The sequence below is a fragment of the Bufo gargarizans genome, chromosome 1 (genome assembly GCF_014858855.1).
Source record: "Bufo gargarizans isolate SCDJY-AF-19 chromosome 1, ASM1485885v1, whole genome shotgun sequence".
Taxonomy (NCBI): domain Eukaryota; kingdom Metazoa; phylum Chordata; class Amphibia; order Anura; family Bufonidae; genus Bufo; species Bufo gargarizans.
Genome location: NC_058080.1, coordinates 743359805 through 743379332, shown reverse-complemented (window position 1 = coordinate 743379332; position 19528 = coordinate 743359805). Strand labels below are relative to the sequence as shown.

At 44.0% G+C, this 19528-nt stretch overlaps 1 protein-coding gene across 2 annotated transcripts in view; it reads right to left on the bottom strand.

Moving 5' to 3' along the window:
• LOC122924972 (zinc finger protein OZF-like) overlaps positions 1-16992 on the bottom strand; it is a 32777-nt gene extending 15785 nt beyond the window's left edge. Inside the window, exons 1-3 of one of the 2 annotated variants that reach the window (XM_044276519.1) lie at positions 16965-16992; positions 16708-16828; positions 14426-15448 (exon numbers count right to left, since the gene is read on the bottom strand). In XM_044276519.1, the coding sequence (XP_044132454.1) occupies positions 14426-15448; positions 16708-16828 (1144 nt within the window). In that variant the 5' untranslated portion in view covers positions 16965-16992. The remainder of the gene's footprint in view (positions 1-14425; positions 15449-16707; positions 16829-16964) is intronic. The other variant, XM_044276518.1, reaches the window with a different exon arrangement.
• Positions 16993-19528: the final 2536 nt, after the last annotated feature.

Sequence of the window (19528 nt, the reverse complement as noted above, 5' to 3'; positions counted from 1 at the left end):
CCATCATGGCCTCCATGTACAGATCCTTGTGTCCTTCTATATACTCCCACTCCTCCATGGAGAAATAGACAGTGACGTCCTGACACCTTATAGAAACCTGACAACACAATGACACCGTCATCACCCAGTACCCCTCCAGTGCTGTTACTGGAGAATTTCCCAGCATTCCCAGCAGTGTCACCTCTCCAGTCAGCAGCTCCATCATCTTGTGGGTGAGTTCTAGGATCTTCTGCTCATGTATCAGGGGGTGAGGGGGAGGCTCTGTGATGGGGGGAGGGGTCCTGCTCCGCCCTCCTGACTCCTGGAGATGGATGATGGGAGTCACACAGTCCCCCGATGTCTTCTTCACTATTGTGTACTCCTGTGGATGGAGAGAGACACTTAGGGAATAAACCCTTCAGGGGCCATGTGCTCTCCTCCGGCCCTCTCCTCCTGGTACAACGTGCCTACTTACCTTCTCATGGCTCCTACAACATGACTATTGGTCACTGGTCACATGATACATCACTCACCATATTGGGGGCTGATCTTCAGGTTCTCCGTCACTTGGAAGGTCTGGAGGCCGTTCTCCAGGACCCTGGACTCTTCCTATGATGGATTCTCCTTCCTGATGTCTGACTTGTTACAGAATACAATAAAGAGGAGAGAAATCTAGAAAAGTTTACCTCTCCGCTCAGCAGGGAGATGATCTCCAAGGTGAGGTCTAATATTCTTCTGCTGATCTCCTTCCTGTCCATCCTTGGTGGTCATTCAGGAGAAGAGGAGAGAACTGGAGGAGCTGGAGGCTTCTAGTACTGCAGGCGCCTTTATGAGAAGAGGAAAGGAAATCATGTAGGGGACAAGACCAGATGTCACCTCCAGAACCGCACTTCCTGAGATTGGAGGGGCCCCGCTTCTCAGAGCCCCCACCACATGGATTCCAGGGGCCCCAACATGGAGATCTCTGGTGGCTCCACAGGAGATAAATGTCTGATAGATGCAGGTCCCACCTCTGGGCTGTGCTCAGCTGTGTCCAGAACTCCTAGAGAAGAGACTGGAGAGAGCTGAGCTCAGGCCGGGCCCCGCTCCATCCATTATCCTCCTGGAGGCAGGGGCCCCTCACCAGGACAGTCAGGGGCCAGCGAATGATGACAACCCCCACTATCCCCACTACTCCTCTCCCATCATACTAAGCGGAGAAGAATTCCTTGTGTGTAATGACAAATAATGGCCACGGGTAGAGAAAGGAGCTCATAAACTGTATGACATTCTACATCTGGTTGTGACCTTGCGCCTTGTGTCCACACTCTCACTTGACTTTTATGGTCTGGTGGAGCTTCAGTACAATTGTGTGTAATGGAGGAGAATCTCCAGAGGTGACATGTCTGAGCTCTCCACCACACTGTCTCCTCACAGCTCATCTTACCTGCAGGCTGGAGGAATGGCTGATACCAGAGAGAACAAGAGCCCTGACTACCGACCAGGACCTGCCCAGTATCTGCTGCACTGCCAGAGCTGAAGGACCTGGGGTGACGTCACCGTCATGTGATCAGTGCAGGGGGCGGGGCGGGGCTCAGCAGTGGAGAGAATAGTGTGTGAAGGACCTGGGATGATGTCATTGTCATGTGATATGTGTCTGAGGGGGCGGGGCTCAGCGATTGATGGTCATGTGATATGAGAGGATACATGATACAGTGTGAGAGCTCGGATCGAGGCTGGAGTTGGTTTCTTATTCACATCATTTGTATTATTTTATGAGTTTTGAGGTCACCTCATCCCAAGTAACAATGACAGTTGCAGTGAGCCGTGCGTAACGTAAATCAGTCATTAAAATACAAACTACGGGCATAGAAGTGGCACAAAGTGAAGTGAATTCGGGGCAGTCAACATACGGAGGGTGATGTCCTGCACCAGATACAGTGGAGGTCAGCCTGGTCCAAACAAGTTCTGGGCATGAAAACTGGCATCAAAGTGGGCAGACGTACACTTTTCACTGATTTGAATAAGTAACTGATGTTTTTAAGGGGTTAAATGAACTCTGGGCAGTGATCTCACACTGCCAATATACTAGGGTGGCCACTGGCGTCACCCCAGAAAGCTGGACCTCACCGGCCACGCCCACCTCCATGAAGTCACGCCCCCATCGCCGCCCGGGAAAAAAACAGGGGGAGGCGAGGGACGAACTTACTGAATGGAAAGTGAGCGGGGGGGGGGGGGGGGGCGGCCCCGATGCTTCTCTCCCTTCCATGTCTGCGGCTCTAGTGACTGACTGGGGGTGAAAGAAGCCTCGGTCAGTGCTGCAGCTCACACTCAGACATCGCAGTGCTGCGGTCTGAGCCTGAGCTACTGAAAGGGTGGACATCCCTGTGTCTGCCCAGCCCCTGCGCCGGACGGAGGACAGGGAGCCTGAAAACCGGACGTCTGGCTACCCTACAACATACAGAGGGTGATGCCCCCCATCATACTCATTTCATTTCAGTGGTCTAAATTAATTAACCCCTTAAATACACGTTACTTATTCAGATCTGTAAGAAACGTACTTGTCCATGATCGATCGGCGCAATCTTCAGCTTTGCAACGTCTGTGCCACGCTCCCCAGTGACACTGCCGCGTTCTCAGTTACTGGGTGTAATGCTCTGTTTCTCCACACAGTGCGCATGCGTCTGGGGAGGCAGCCCAGCTGCTCTATTATTTTGTATGTTTTAGTGGTGACCTATGGGATCGGCAGGCACTGGAGCGATCTAGATCTGATCCACGGACCTGGTGTCCTATGTAATCCCGTACTACCATTTCCAGTGATAGTCTCTTGGCTCTCTGTTCTTTCTTCCTGTTCCGGATTACCCTAGACACATTGTGCTCTGACCTTCCATTGTCTAATGGTTCGCTACTGCGTAGCCCTTCTGGTTCTGACCCAACTCTGCTTTTGTGTTTGTCTGCATTGTGTGTTGTTCTGTTGGTCATATATTAGTGTAGGGACTGTCGCCCAGGTTCGGTTGTGCCATTAAGGGATTATACTTCAAGTAGGGAGGGAAAGCGGGATGGGTTCAGGGACTCACTGGCCTTGTCTGCCCCTACCTACTGTACATTCATTACAAAATGAGAGTAAAGCGTCCGTCTGCCCACTTTGATGCCAGTTTTCATGCCCAGAACCAGTTTTTTCCAGGCTGAACTCCACTGTATCTGATGCAGGGCATCACCCTCTGTGTGTTGGCAGTGCAAGGTCAGTGGTTAAAATTCGCTTAATTCTTTACATCACACTTTTTGTGCCCACTTCTATGCCCATATTGTGCCCATTATTTGTATTTTAATGACTGATTTACGTTACGTCACTTTAATCTATAGAGTTACTGATGCAGAGTATCGGGGATGCGGCCTGATGACACCAACAGTGCAGTAACCACACTCACCAGTTACCCAATGGGATCTTCCTGAGTGTTTGTCTCTGGGCACACAAGTACTGATGCCTTATAATTAATAATAGCTTGGACATGCTTGGATTTGTAGTTCTCTCCTCTGATATTCTGTACGTTCTGAACTGGAAGATGATCATAATTGAGATCTACATTCTTCATTGTTGCTGCATGTTCAGAGTCACTGATGGATTCCAGTACCTCTCTGTTGTTTGAGATGAATTTGTGAAGGCGCAGGTTTCCTCTTGCGCATAACTGTTGGCTTTCTTTCCCTAGTTTGATTGCAGATTCTGTGGACTCTATACTTATAAGATCATCATCTTCAGAAAATTTGCTGCTGATGGGCAATCCTTTTCATTCTGATTAACCAGGTACTTCATACCATAATTGGCGCATCCTGCAGATGATGCTGCTCCAAACAAGTGTACTTTCATTCTGTATTCTGCTGGCTCTGTATCTGTATCTCCATACTCCCACCATAGAAATCTCAGGAAGTCTCTATCGTCATTTTTCACATGAAACTGGTGGAACATCTTTTCAACGTCACACATGACCGCTACAGGATACTTTCTGAATCTACAGAGTACTCCAGGCAGAGTGTTTGTAAGATCTGGTCCTTTTAGTATATGATCATTCAATGCAACACCATTGTACGTTGCTGAGCAATCAAATACTACTCTAATCTTATCTGGTTTCTTTGAGTGGTAAACACCTTGATGTGGGATGTACCACACTTCTCCTTCTTTAGGTTTGTTATTAACTTTCTCTGCATGTCCTTCTTCGAGGATGCTTTCCATGAATTTAAAATAATCCTGATTGAATATGGGATCTCTTCCCATCTTTTTCTTCAAACATTTCAATCTTGCTAGGTCAAGATTTCAGTTTTTTGGCAGACGAGGTCGTTCTCTAAAACGTAAGAGCATTTCAAGATGACCTTGTTGATTCTGCTGAATATTTTTCTCTAGAGTGTGTACGAACTTTGTCTTTTTGGGATACATTCTTTTCTTTAGAACTTATGTCTGCAAAGTCGGATTCAAGGATCTTGATTACTTTTGCTGGACTTACAGTTGGTAAATTTTGGTCACAATCCTGTCACCTGTCTTGAGTTTGCAATCTGCTGTTTTCTTCCATTAACACCCCATCCTAGAACAGTTTGAACAGCGTAGGGTTCACACTTTCCTCCTTTTATTACCTTTCATGGTACCAAGGATTTGGGACAATCGTAGCCTATCAATAGTCCAACACCAAACTCCTTCAGAGGGGACATTTTATGAGATATAACAGATATGTGCTCTCATTCATTGGCTGTTTCACAGGTAGGTATGCGATCTCGATCTAGAGGTACAAACCGGATTCCAAAAAAGTTGGGACACTAAACAAATTGTGAATAAAAGCTAAATGCAATGATGTGGAGATGGCAAATGTCAATATTTTATTTGTAATAGAACGTAGATTACAGATCAAATGTTTAATCCGAGTAAATGTATCATTTTAAAGGAAAAATACGTTGATTCAAATTTTCACGGTGTCAACAAATCCCCAAAAAGTTGGGACAAGTAGCAATAAGAGGCTGGAAAAAGTAAATTTGAGCATAACGAAGAGCTGGAAGACCAATTAACACTAATTAGGTCAATTGGCAACATGATTGGGTATAAAAAGAGCTTCTCAGAGTGGCAGTGTCTCTCAGAAGCCAAGATGGGTAGAGGATCACCAATTCCCACAATGTTGCGCAGAAAGATAGTGGAGCAATATCAGAAAGGTGTTACCCAGCGAAAAATTGCAAAGACTTTGCATCTATCATCATCAACTGTGCAGAACATCATCCGAAGATTCAGAGAATCTGGAACAATCTCTGTGCGTAAGGGTCAAGGCCGTAAAACCATACTGGATGCCCGTGATCTCCGGGCCCTTAAACGACACTGCACCACAAACAGGAATGCTACTGTAAAGGAAATCCCAGAATGGGCTCAGGAATACTTCCAGAAACCATTGTCAGTGAACACAATCCACCGTGCCATCCGCCGCTGCCAGCTGAAACTCTACAGTGCAAAGAAGAAGCCATTTCTAAGCAAGATCCACAAGCTCAGGCGTTTTCACTGGGCCAGGGATCATTTAAAATGGAGTGTGGCAAAATGGAAGACTGTTCTGTGGTCAGACGAGTCACGATTCGAAGTTCTTTTTGGAAATCTGGGACGCCATGTCATCCGGACCAAAGAGGACAAGGACAACCCAAGTTGTTATCAACGCTCAGTTCAGAAGCCTGCATCTCTGATGGTATGGGGTTGCATGAGTGCGTGTGGCATGGGCAGCTTGCATGTCTGGAAAGGCACCATCAATGCAGAAAAATATATTCAGGTTCTAGAACAACATATGCTCCCATCCAGACGTCATCTCTTTCAGGGAAGACCCTGCATTTTTCAACAAGATAATGCCAGACCACATTCTGCATCAATCACAACATCATGGCTGCAGTAGGAGAAGGATCCGGGTACTGAAATGGCCAGTCTGCAGTCCAGATCTTTCACCTATAGAGAACATTTGGCGCATCATAAAGAGGAAGGTGCAACAAAGAAGGCCCAAGACGATGGAACAGTTAGAGGCCTGTATTAGACAAGAATGGGAGAGCATTCCTATTTCTAAACTTGAGAAACTGGTCTCCTCGGTCCCCAGACGTCTGCTGAGTGTTGTAAGAAGAAGGGGAGATGCCACACAGTGGTGAAAATGGCCTTGTCCCAACTTTTTGGGGATTTGTTGACACCATGAAATTCTGATTCAACATATTTTTCCCTTAAAATGGTACATTTTCTCAGTTTAAACTTTTGTTCCGTGATTTATGTTCTATTCTAAATAAAATATTAGAAGTTGGCACCTCCACATCATTGCATTCAGTTTTTATTCACGATTTGTATAGTGTCCCAACTTTTTTGGAATCCGGTTTGTATATAGTCTTTTGTATTAGCTGGAGGTAGATCAAATGTGCAGTTTGAATGAAGTCCTCTAACTCTCAGTCCTTTGACTGTTCACTAATGTGTCTCTCCCCGTCATTGTGGTGAGTTTGAGCTTCACTGGTTCTGTAGCCACTTGTAATTTCTTGCAGATTTATTGATCAATGAAGGTGACGTCACTCTGGGCATCCAGTAGCGTATAGGCATATCCCTTTTTGTTCCTCCTTTTAGGGTTTGAAATACACACTAGCACAACCATTGATGTGCCGTTGCTTTCTCCTTCCCTCACTCTGCAAGAGAATACCGATACTTTATTTTCTTCCTCAGTATCTTTAGGTATTGAGGATTTATCTTTCTTTGGACGTTCTTCATGTAGTGGTGTAGGATGGCATCCTTTGCAAACGCTGCATGCAGCCTTTTTCTTACACTCCTTAGTAACATGGCCTTTTCTTAGGCATCCGAAACACAGTTGGTTATCCAGTACAATTTTTTTCTTTTCATCTGGGGACTTCTCCTTCAATTTTTGGCACTTGTGTATGGAGTGGTGCTCTCCACAGAATATACATTTGAAGGTAGTCTGAAGATTTGTCGGTTCTGTCTCTCTACTAATCCCAGTAGTGACTTTGGACTTGCTCTTGTAGGTATCTGGACCTTTAGCTGCTGTGTTGGTTGCAAAGCTAGTTGCTCTTGCACATATTATATCTCTCACAGGCCTTTCTTCTAAGGATTATAAGACATAAGATGCTGTTACTGGATTACATGCTATCCGTGCTTCCTTATTGATGAACTCAGAGAACTCTTTAAAACTTGGGAAGTTCTTACCTAGATCTAACTGTTCAGTCACTTAGCGATTCCATCTAGAAGCCACCTTAGGTAGCTTAGTTAGCATCCTGTAGTTTTCTAGATAATCGTTCAGTACTTACAGTCCTTGTACATGTGGGATGGCATTGCTGCATGCTTGTAGGAAGTCACCATACTTTTGGAGTTTGAAGTGTTCTTTAGGGCCTATTTTAGGCCAGTTATTCAGTTTCTCTCTAAAGGCTCTCTAAAGGATGACCATATCTTGCATTCAATTTTTCCCAAGCTTGTTTGTAGACTTCTTCGTCTTTTCTATAGAAGTTACCTTCAAGAACTTCCTTGACTTCTCCACCAACATATCTCTGAAGGTAGAATAACTTGTTAACTGGACTGAAGCAATGATGCTCAATGATCATCTCAAAACTTACCTTCCACTCTATGAACTTCAGTACACCTCCTGAAAATACAGTAGGTTCCGGAACGGGAAGTCTAGCTAGGACTGTTCTCTAAGGTCTTGCTGGGACAGTGGTTGTAACATTCTCCTCAGCATTGACGTGGCATATAGGAATAAAATCATCCGGTTCTATTTTATTACTTAGTTCTGAATTAGGGGAGTCCCTTTTTTCCGGTAGAGAAAGAGGGCAAATCCACACACCTTTTTCCTAACACTGGACTAAACCTCTCTTTGTCTTTCTGACCAGGGATGGAAGGATAATGACTTATTTCCTCACTAAGTGCTGGAGATTTCCTTCCATTCTCCTGGGAGTATGTAGGAAAGTAGACGTCTGCTTCTTCACTTAGTACAGATTTGAACCTATGACTACTCTGATTCATATCCTCTTTGTGTACTCTAAGTCTGGCCTCTATGATCTTAACTTCTTTTTGCCTTTCCAGACTTTTCAATTCAGCTTCCATTTGATTGTGCTGTGCCTCCATTTCAGCTTCCATTTGATGGCATTGTGCATCCTTTTCAGTTTTCTTTTCAGCCATCAGTTGGCGCTGCGACTCGATGGCAGCTTCCAATTCAATTTCTGCTCTCTTGACAGCAAGTTGTTCAGCTAATTCCTTTCTTTTGGCTGAAGTATTTGAGGACTTTGATATGTGGGTGGCACTTCTGCTAGCGAAGGAAGTCACACTTGAGATTGTGGTACCACCTAAGGACCTAGCATAGTCTCTCATAAAAAGCTCATTCATTCTACTTCTTGCTTTAACTTTATCATAGTTTTCTGCAGATGGTAGTTATCTCATGAGCTTTACCAAATCTTTAGTGACCGCAGTACATGTTTCCATGTTCCTTACAATATCCTGGGAAGGTGTCGCAAATGACTGCAGTTTGACATATGCTGCCATAAGCTCTGATTCAGATTCTTCTACAGTTTCTACAATATCACTCAAGTTTCCTTTTATACTTTCTTGCTTTAGCTTTTTACGAATGTATTTAATGTATAATTTCCATTTATCATACATTCTGGTGAGCTTTTTTCCTTTTAGTTCTGCTTCATGCTCCAAATTTTCCAGCATCTTTGGGGTCGGTTTTCTGGCACGTGATGAACGTTTTAATTCATCTGCTTGGGCTATATTTGGTTGAGGCAAGACTAATGCTGCATCAGACTCTTCTACCTCAGACAGGCTCCCTTGCTCTTCCCCCTCTACTCTAACTATCTTTGTATCCTCTAACAGTGGCATGGTAATACTAGGTTCATACATTTTAATTTAAATGCAATACTGACAATCAATACGAATATTAAGAGTCCTTTCACTTTAAATGCAATATTGACAAATGCAGGCAATAAATGACTTTCACTTTAAATGCAATAGAGTCCGTGTATTACAAACTGTCCTTTGTTTTTATTTAGTCTCTTATTTCTGAACACAAAAAAAATGTCTCTTTATGCCAAAGCCTATATGCAATAAGTAATAAAAGGAAAGCCCTGACCTTATTCTGAAGAGCAGGAACAAATGTCAATCTTTAGGGAGACGTGTCTTTTCTTGATATGATGCGATGCTTGCGCTGACTTGTGATGCTCTGTGCAGACTTGCGATGCTTTGGCTTGGATACGCTGCTGCAGGCTTTGGGCCTAGTGGGAAACTAGCTGGCTGCAGTACGTGGTCTCTCCGTGGATAGCAGTGCAGGCACTCTAGCTCTGGACTTTGGCCTCCCACCATGCGTCTCTTTCTCTCTCTAGGGATCGCAGGATGGTTGGCGCTTTTTCTCTGACTATCTTGCCTTTGCCGTTCTGCCACTTTAAGTGTCGGATGCAGTTTGACTAATGTGCATCTTCTATGGCCTTTATGGTAGCTCCGCTGAGATGTCTTTGCTTGCTCACTTAGGGCACAGTTGCTGCACGGCGGTATATGCTGGCGCTCCGCTGCTCTAATGCGCTCTTTACTGTGCTAGTTGAGCAGCGCTATCACTTCGCCCTCTGACGGCAATAGTTCCACTGTGGCAGGTGCAGCACTATGAAGTGCCTTTTGTGCTGTGGCATTAGAAGAATTTTGATATCTCTGACTTTTAGTCTAACCAGACTGTCTGTTACTCTGTGATTCCTCTAGCGCCATTCTATGGATACAGTAGGTTTAAAGAGCACACCAAATGCTTGAAATAACTTTTATTAACTTCAACTTTTCTTCATATATAACACTGCCGCCTCTGCAGCAGATAGTCCATGTACATAACATGTGTTGAAAAGATATCACAAAATGGCGGTATGTAGTTAGCAGTAACTATTTGAAGATTGGTTGAGTGTGATCTGGTATGGTTGTATGCAATATGTTTGTATGGTATTTGTAGTAGTTCACAGTTTGCAACTGTAGCTTCCAATTTGCATTTGTACTTTGCAATTGGTGGAACTGTAAGTAAACACACATATAACTGGTTCAATATACAGTTCAAATCACAATACTAACAACAGGAACATTATATGACTGTTTTAAATACCTATTTTGGCCTCTCCTGCTTCCATAAAAACACAGCTCTCAGTGAAGTGAATGTCTCTTTAGCTCCTGTCTCTGGTGAATAATGATTTTAGCAGCTCCTGCTAGGGGAATTCCCAGACAGACTGTATGTGAGGCTGACTGTGATTGGTGAAAGCTCTTGCTGTGTGAGAAGCTGGCTGTGATTGGTCTAGACTTCTGCCCAGCAACAACACTATGCTTTCTGTTTCTGCTGTGTCACTGAGCTTACCTTACACTATAAATGAATCTTAAAAGCATATTATCTTTTCTGCTTCTGTGAACACAAAATATAACAGTTATATGACATCCAAACATGATGTCACAGTAAATAACTCTGCTTTTGTCTTTAACACATAAACATAGGAACTGTATTTAGGTCACGGTTGTCAAACACAAGGCCCGCGGGCCGAATCAGTCGTGTGGCCCGCGTAGCCTAGGGTTGCCACCCGTCCGGGATTGTAATCCTGTGCCCGGGTACAAGACTTTCTTAGACCCGGGCACAGGATTATTCATTCAAACTGCAGACAGTGTGGATGTCCGACCGAGAGTGCTGTGAGACAGACTCCGATCGCATAAGCTTAGCTGCTGTCACTCACTGCGGCAGCCGGGGCCGGGTGATCAGCTGAGCGCAGCCAGCGCTCCTCCCTCCCCTCCCCGAGTCCCTCCCCTCCCTCCTCTAGTCTACACAATCACTACAGTGTAACAGTGAATGATGCCAGGCAGCGCAGCTGCTCACTCACTGTGTTCAATCAGTCTCCGGTCTCCAGTCTTCACTCCTCCTTGCTCCTCCCCTGCCTCCCAGACTAGTCCCTCCCTCCTTCTCTCTGATAAGGAAGTCAGGTCCACACAGGATGTGACATCAGAGAGAGAGGCAGGGAGGGAGAATTGAAATCATTCTTCTCCTCTCCAGTCCAGCTCCAGCGCCCAAGTAGTGCCCAGCCCAGTGCCCACTGTGCCCTGCCTGCAGACAGTGCAGCAGTGGTTTTTCAACCTGACCAAGACAGTCCTGACACCAGATAATCACTTCTAAAAAGGTATAAATATAAAACATTTGAAGTGTAATGTAACAGTGTCACCCCACTAAAGTCTTTTATGAATTTTTTTGGCTACTTATAATCCCTATACTGCGATTTATCAATACATAATAATGTTATATATCATTTTGGTTCAGTAGATTCTCCTAAAAATGTACTTTCATCATATGCAAATTACCTGTCTACCAGCGAGCAGGGCGGTTACTTGCTGGTAGCAGCCGCATCCTCCTGTCATATAGACGCCCCCTCCTCATGTTGATTGACAGGGCAGCGAGCGCGCTTGTTCTCTGGCTCGCCCTGTCTGCATTGAAAGTCTGGCGTACCTGTCTTCAGTCGGCGCAGGCGCCGGGTGTAGATGTGACGTCATCGGCGCAGGCACATTGAGGATGGAGCGGCCGAGCGGCCTCCTCTCAGTGCGCCTGCGCCGACTGAAGACAGGTACGGCGCAGGCGCCAGATTTTGAATGCAGACAGGGCGAGCCAGAGAACAAGCGTGTTCGCTGCCCTGTCAATCAACATGAGGAGGGGGCTCTCCATGACAGGAGGATGCGGCTGCTATCAGCAAGTAACCGCCCTACTCGCTGGTAGACAGGTAATTTGCATATGATAAAAGTAAATTTTTTGCATTATCTACTGAACCAAAATGATTAATAACATTATGTATTGATATATCGCAGTATAGGGATTATAAGTAGCCCAAAAAAAAACTGGTTTCTGAATCTGTCAATCATCAGAAAAAACTTTATGTTATGTAGCTGACTGACGTTAGCGATGGGCTAATGTCAGCAGTACATAACAGTGTGTTTTATAACTCCCTGCCTGTCGCCGTTCTCTTAAAATAAAGGCTTATAATATGCAAATTAACCTCTGCAGTGACAATAATTTATGATAATAAAGAGTGGACACATAGTCCTACAGATACAACCAGATGACCAAACTGCTGATGCGGCTCCCGATAAATTTGAGTTTGACACCCCTGATTTAGGTTATTGGCAGGTCTGGCTATATACACATATAAGCTATATTAGCAACCTAGGACAGGTCTTAGCTGGCCATCTATAGTAGTGGATGACGTCCCAAAAACAAGCGATGACCTATATACCTAAAATAAACAGACTAAAAAATTCTGGAAAGAGACCAACCCTGCTGTAAAAAAAGCCAACAGAGCAGTCTCACTGAGCCCCACTGTCTGGGGACCAAACCAGTCAAATCCCAAGGGGGGGGGGGAGATAACCTGAGCAGAACCAATAGGTCAAGACAATTGTAGTCAACAGGTGGCAACCAAGCCACCATCATAACTTTCTAGGCCCCAAGCGGGCGATAACAGTGAATTCCCCAAGAAGGCAAAGAAAACTATTCAGGCACACCAACGTGTCCATTAGCGATGGGGGGTTATTTCTCCGGGTTCAGGGAGCACCAGTCTTGCTGAGGGGGACGCTCCTCCAGGGTCAGCAGACATCACTCTGGGCGAGGGCAGTTGACGTCTCTTGTTACCTCCCGTCACCTGTCAAACAAGTAGGGATGTCATGGCAATCTCCCAGTCAGAGAGGTTAGGTATTGGCAAGTCCAGTGTGGCACAGAATGGGTTGAGGTCAGCGTAGGAGCATAAGACCACTATGCAGCCATTTATCCGGACATTTAGGGCAAAGGGCAGAGGGGCAGCTATGGATGAAGTGAGGTAAGTAGAAGCCTGGACAGAGGGGTGGCTGTAGTGAGGTAAGTAGAAGCCTAAACAGAGGGGTGGCTGTGGATGTAGTGAGGTAAGTAGAAGCCTGGACAGAAGGGCGGTTGTGGATGTAGTGTTTCTGGATTTTGTAAAGGCTTTTTATCCTGTCCCTCATAGATGTTTAATAGGTAAAGTAAGATCTATAGGCTTGGAAAGTAGAGTTTGTAATTGGATTGAAAACTGGCTAAAAGGACCGTGTCCAGAGAGTTGTGGTCCATGATTCCTATACAGAATGGTCCCGGGTTATAAGTGGTGACCCCAAGGTTCAGTGCTGGGCCCTCTATTATTTATTTATTAATGATATCGAGGACGGGATTAATAGCACCATTTCTATTTTTGCAGATGACATTAAGCTGTGTAGTACAGTGCAGTCTATGGTAGATGTCCAAAAAAACTACAAGCTGACTTGAACACTCCGAGTGATCGGGCATGAACTTGGCAAATGAAGTCCAATGTGGACAAATGTAAAGTTATGAATCTTGGAAGTAATAATCTCTGTGCTGCATATGTCCTAGGGGAGGTAACACTGGGAGAGTCACTTATAGAGAAGGATCAGGTAATAATAATCTCTGTGCTTCATATGTCCTAGGTGATGTAACACTGGGAGAGTTACTTATACAGAAGGATATGGGTGTCCTTGTAGATCGTAGATTAAACAACAGCATACAATGTCAATTAGCTGCTTCTAAGGCTATCAGAATATTGTCATGCATTAATCGAGGCCTAGACTCGCGAGGCACCAATCCACAGAAAGGATGATTTGGAACTGGAAAAAGTACAGAGAGCGACTAAACTGACAAGGGGCATGGAGCGTTTTAGTTATGAAGAAAGATTAAAAGAACTAAATGTATTTAGTTTTGAGAAGAGATGTCTAAGGGGGACATGATTAACTTATACAAATATATAAATGGGCCATACAAAAAACTGTTCCATGTAAAATTCCTTCAAAAGACAAGGGGGCACTGCCTCCGACTGGAGAAGAAAAAGTTCAGTTTCCAGAGGCGTCAAAGTTTCTTTACTGTAAGAACTATGAATCTGTGGAATAGACTTCCTCAGGATGTGGTCACAGCAGGAACAGTGGACGGGTTTAAAAAGGGTTTAGATGAATTCTTAAAAGTAAACAACATTAATGCTTATGAAAATGTGTAGAAATCCGAGACTCACTTCCTTCTGGGATTCACGTCCCCATCTATCCCTTGGTTGAACTTGAAGGCTTTTTTCAATCATATTAACAATGTAACTATGAATACAGTGATAAGAAGCAAGGTTCATGGGGCCAATTGGTCTCTGTTCTGGAAGTAAACAAGGCTCTTCTTCTCTTCCTTATATGCTTTTCCTCCGTGGCCTTCCTCCTTAGTTGACCTCTAATAAATATAATGTGGTCATTTGGCAGATTAAGTACAATTCTACCCAAAAAATAACCTCGGCTAATTTCCATAAATAACCTGCCATTTTAAATGTATCTTTTTTTTACTTTAATATGATAATTCTCTGATATGTTTAAATCTTTATTTTTTTGTAAAACATTTTCCACACATAGGACATCAAAATTGTTTCTCTCCAGTGTGACTTCTCTGATGAACCTTAAGTTTGGCTTTATTATTAAAGCATTTCCCACATTGTGAACATGAATGCAGCTTCTCTCTTGTGTGAATTCTCTGATGTTTAACAAGACTTGATTTTTCTGTAAAGCACTTTCTGCATTCCACACATGAATACGGTTTCTCTCCTGTGTGACTTCTCTGATGATAACTAAGTTTAGCTTTACTAATAAAACATTTCCCACATTCCGAACATGAAAACAGGTTCTCTCCTGTGTGCATTCTCTGATGTTTAACAAGATTTGATTTGTCTGTAAAACATTTCCCACATTCTGAACATAAATATGGTTTCTCTCCTGTGTGACTTCTTTCATGTCTAACAATATCAGATTTTTGTGTAAAACATTTCCCACATTCTGAACATGAATACATCTTCTCTCCTGTATGAATTCTTTGATGTTTAACAAGATTATATTTCTGTGCAAAACATTTCCCACATTCTGAACATGAATATGGCTTCTCCCCTGTGTGACTTCTTTCATGTCTAACAATATCTGATTTTTGTGTAAAGCATTTCCCACATTCAATACATGAATACAGTTTCTCTCCTGAGTGAACTCTCTGATGTTTAACAAGATTAGATGTCTGCGTAAAACATTTCCCACATTCTGAACATGAATACGGCTTCTCTCCTGTGTGACGTCTCTTGTGTCTAACAAGACTTGATTCCTCTGTGAAGCACTTCCTACATTCAGAACAGGAGTATGGCTTCTCTCCTGTGTGAATTCTTCTGTGAGTAGAAAGATCTGAGCTTTTTGTGAACTCTTTACCACATTGAAACCTTTCACCCCTTTTCTGACCTGTACTTGCAGTAACAATGTGTGATTGGTCAGAAGAAGATTCTTCATGATTGGGGGGGTTATATAATAGATCTGTACTTTGAAGTAATGGATGTACATTAAATAGGTTTTCTCCTGAAGGGCGCTGAATGATGTCTTCATCTTCTATATTATAGTTTGGTGATAACATGACATTTCCTTCAGAATTCTTACTGGAATTTTCTGTTAAGATAAAAAGTGGTATTTGAGATGTTTTTTCAAACGATAAAATGAATAATAATAATAATAGTAATAATATCGTAGAAGGCCTCAAAGTTAAACCAGCAGGATGGAGAGATATACTGTAAGCAATACATTTTCAATCCAGTTATGACTTTTGCTCAAAAAAACTGCATCAAAAACTGCATGTAGGATTCCAGTCTTTCACTAAAATCACATGAGCAAAATTGTGAGTGCTGATCACTTCTTCTACTTGGGTGTATGGGTCTGCAACCCAGGATATGAGCACCACCTGTTTCCAGAGCGACTGATTCTTTCTACTAATCTCCCACCCAGTCACCACTTTCATTACATAAACCATGATTTTATAAAACTCAAACATTTTAAATACCAAACATGTCTGCCTATCAAACAAATCCTCTGTTAGCACTGTAATACATCTCACCAAGGATTCCTCGCCACATTCATCAACAAAAAACTGCATTCATTAGATGGATTTCTTAGACCTTAGATGAATCTGGTAGAGTCTCTAGGAATATCGTGTCATAAAGCACATGTATGGCTTAACCTCCAATTGAACCATGATGGATATATCCATTATTTATACAGTGTTGTCATCTACAGGCTGACCAAAGGGAGGGCTCCCTTTTTCTGGCTACTGAAACTCTGCTATGCCATTATGGGGTAACCATCCAGTATGAACACTGGTCTCTGATGAATGGAGTCCACTGCAAAGTACAGTGACAACAATACAACTTGTCATACGAAAAACAATCCTTCATACAGATACATCAACATGGTCTTTAATTATTGGGGAATTTCTTCACTGATTTATTTGATTTAACCGTTTACAGAAGAAATCACCCAAATATAAGGATTTCTTGTAATGTCTGCTGACGAGCCCAAAGTGACACTTAGCCCTTTCCTGCCCAATGAGGTACATGTAGATCACTGGCGGCATGCATTTCCAGCAGAATGGTGTACATGTATCCATCATGATAGCACAGACACAAAAGCTGTGCCCACATAATCCCCAGTGGGTGTGTGGAAGTGATTGACCATCATGTCCTGCAGGAACAGCCGGGATTAGAGAAGAATCTGATCAGAGATCACCATCAGCAGGATAAGAGGAAAACTTCATGATATGATGAGGACATCTCCAATCAAAAAGAAGCTCAGCAGCCGGTGATCAGATTCTCCTCCTGCCCCAAAGACACCAAGGATAGAATCTGATATCACTTCCGTCAGTCATGATTCCATACCTCTGGTGACATCTCCTGGAATATCCTCCTCCACCTCACTCTTACACGGGGGATCGCCCATCATCCGCTCTTCTTCATCCTCCACTTTAATATCAGTCAGATCTTCCCCCTGATTTGTCATCTGTAACAATTCAGTACAATACAGCAGACAGGTGGGAAATCTAACAGATCCACAGAAGAGACCCCCACAATCTATGACCCCTCTATGACTGCAGGACCCCCCTATATAGATGTGTACAGGGCTCAGCTCCATCTACCTGAGGGTTCTCTGGGACCTTCTCCTCTGGACAGTCCTGGGAATACAGAGGGTGGTGACATCTCTCTGGTGGATTTCTCCTCCTGGATCCTTCTGTGGAGACACAAGCACACAGTGACTGAATACATGGCCTCCTGTAGATCTGTCTATAGATCAGACACTTCTCTCAGCTCCTTCACTTCTAGGTTTAGTGATCAATGTTCTGCTCCTCACCCCCTGTGCTGAGGTCCAGCAACTAGCAAGCCACATACTGAAGCAACATCTTTTACAGGACGCGTTTCGGCCCGTCCAGCTTTTCTCAACTGCATCAAACAAATGACATATAGTAACCTTATATAGATGCAATTGGATCACATGTTCATGACATCATCACTTAATTATGTAAGCAGGAAGTGATGTAATCAATCAATATGTCAATCAAAAAAATAAATGGAATAAAAACAATGTATTAGTCCGTCTTACATTGTTATACCCGAAGGGAACATTGCTCTCAGAGCCAACAGCCATTAGATCCCCCTCAAACCAACGGTGGCAGCTTTCACATGGGGGAGTAGGAACCCGAGTGCTGATCTATATTGTATACACTGCAACACTGCACATGACGGCTCTTACCTTGTGATATAAGAGGCTGGTGCTTCTCCATTACATGTCTCTGCACACACGTGTATACACTGCACATGACGGCTCTTACCCTGTGATATAGGAGGCTGGTGCTCCTCCATTACATGTCACTGCACACACGTGTATACACTGCACATGACGGCTCTTACCTTGTGATATAAGAAGCTGGTGCTCCTCCATTACATGTCACTGCACACACGTGTATACACTGCACATGACAGGTATTACCCTGTAATATAAGAGGCTAGTGCTCCTCCATTACATGTCACTGCACACACGTGTATACACTGCACATGACGGCTCTTACCCTGTGATATAAGAGGCTGGTGCTCCTCCATTACATGTCACTGCACACACATGTATACACTGCACATGACGGCTCTTACCTTGTGATATAAGAGGCTGGTGCTCCTCCATTACATGTCACTGCACACACGTGTATACACTGCACATGACGGGTCTTACCCTGTGATATAAGAGGCTGGTGCTCCTCCATTACATGTCACTGCACACACGTGTATACACTGCACATGACGGCTCTTACCTTGTGATATAAGAGGCTGGTGCTTCTCCATTACATGTCACTTCACACACGTGTATACACTGCACATGACGGCTCTTACCTTGTGATATAAGAGGCTGGTGCTCCTCCATTACATGTCACTGCACACACTGCACATGATGGCTCTTACCTTGTGATATAAGAGGCTGGTGCTCCTCCCTTACATGTCACTACACACAACTGTATACACTGCACATGACGGCTCTTACCTTGTGATATAAGAGGCTGGTGCTTCTCCATTACATGTCACTGCACACAAGTGTATACACTGCACATGACGGCTCTTACCTTGTGATATAAGAGGCTGGTGCTCCTCCATTACATGTCACTGCACACACGTGTATACACTGCACATGACGGCTTTTACCATGTGATATAAGAGGCTGGTGCTCCTCCATTACATGTCACTGCACACACGTGTATGCACTGCACATGTCAGCTCTTACCTTGTGATATAAGAGGCTGGTGCTCCTCCATTACATGTCACTGCACACACGTGTATACACTGCACATGACGGGTCTTACCTTGTGATATAAGAGGCTGGTGCTCCTCCATTACATGTCACTGCACACACGTGTATACACTGCACATGACGGCTCTTACCTTGTGATATAAGAGGCTGGTGCTCCTCCATTACATGCCACTGCACACACGTGTATACACTGCACATGACAGGAATTACCTTGTGATATAATAGGCTGGTGCTCCTCCATTACATGTCACTGCACACACGTGTACACACTGCACATGACTGGTCTTACCTTGTGATATAAGAGGCTGGTGCTCCTCCATTACATGTCACTGCACACACGTGTATACACTGCACATGACGGCTCTTACCTTGTGATATAAGAGGCCGGTGCTCCTCCATTACACGTCACTGCACACACGTGTATACACTGCACATGACGGCTCTTACCTTGTGATATAAGAGGCTGGTGCTCCTCCATCATGGCCTCCTTGTACAGATCCTTGTGTCCTTCTATATACTCCCACTCCTCCATGGAGAAATAGACAGTGACATCCTGACACCTTATAGGAACCTGACAACACAATGACACCGTCATCACCCAGACCCCTCCAGTGCTGTTACTGGAGAATTTCCCCGAGGTTAGACAGCTCACAATCCGTATATCGCTGTGAGTGGGAAGGTGCGATCCCCACACTCAATGTCAAAGTAATCCCAGCAGGAGTGTTGCTCTCAGCAAGGTATATTATTTATATTAATAATCCAATAAGAATATTTTACAGGACGCGTTTCGGCCCGTCCAGCTTTTCTCAACTGCATCAAACAAATGGCATATAGTAACCTTATATAGATGCAATTGGATCACATGTTCATGACATCATCACTTAATTATGCAAGCAGGAAGTGATGTAA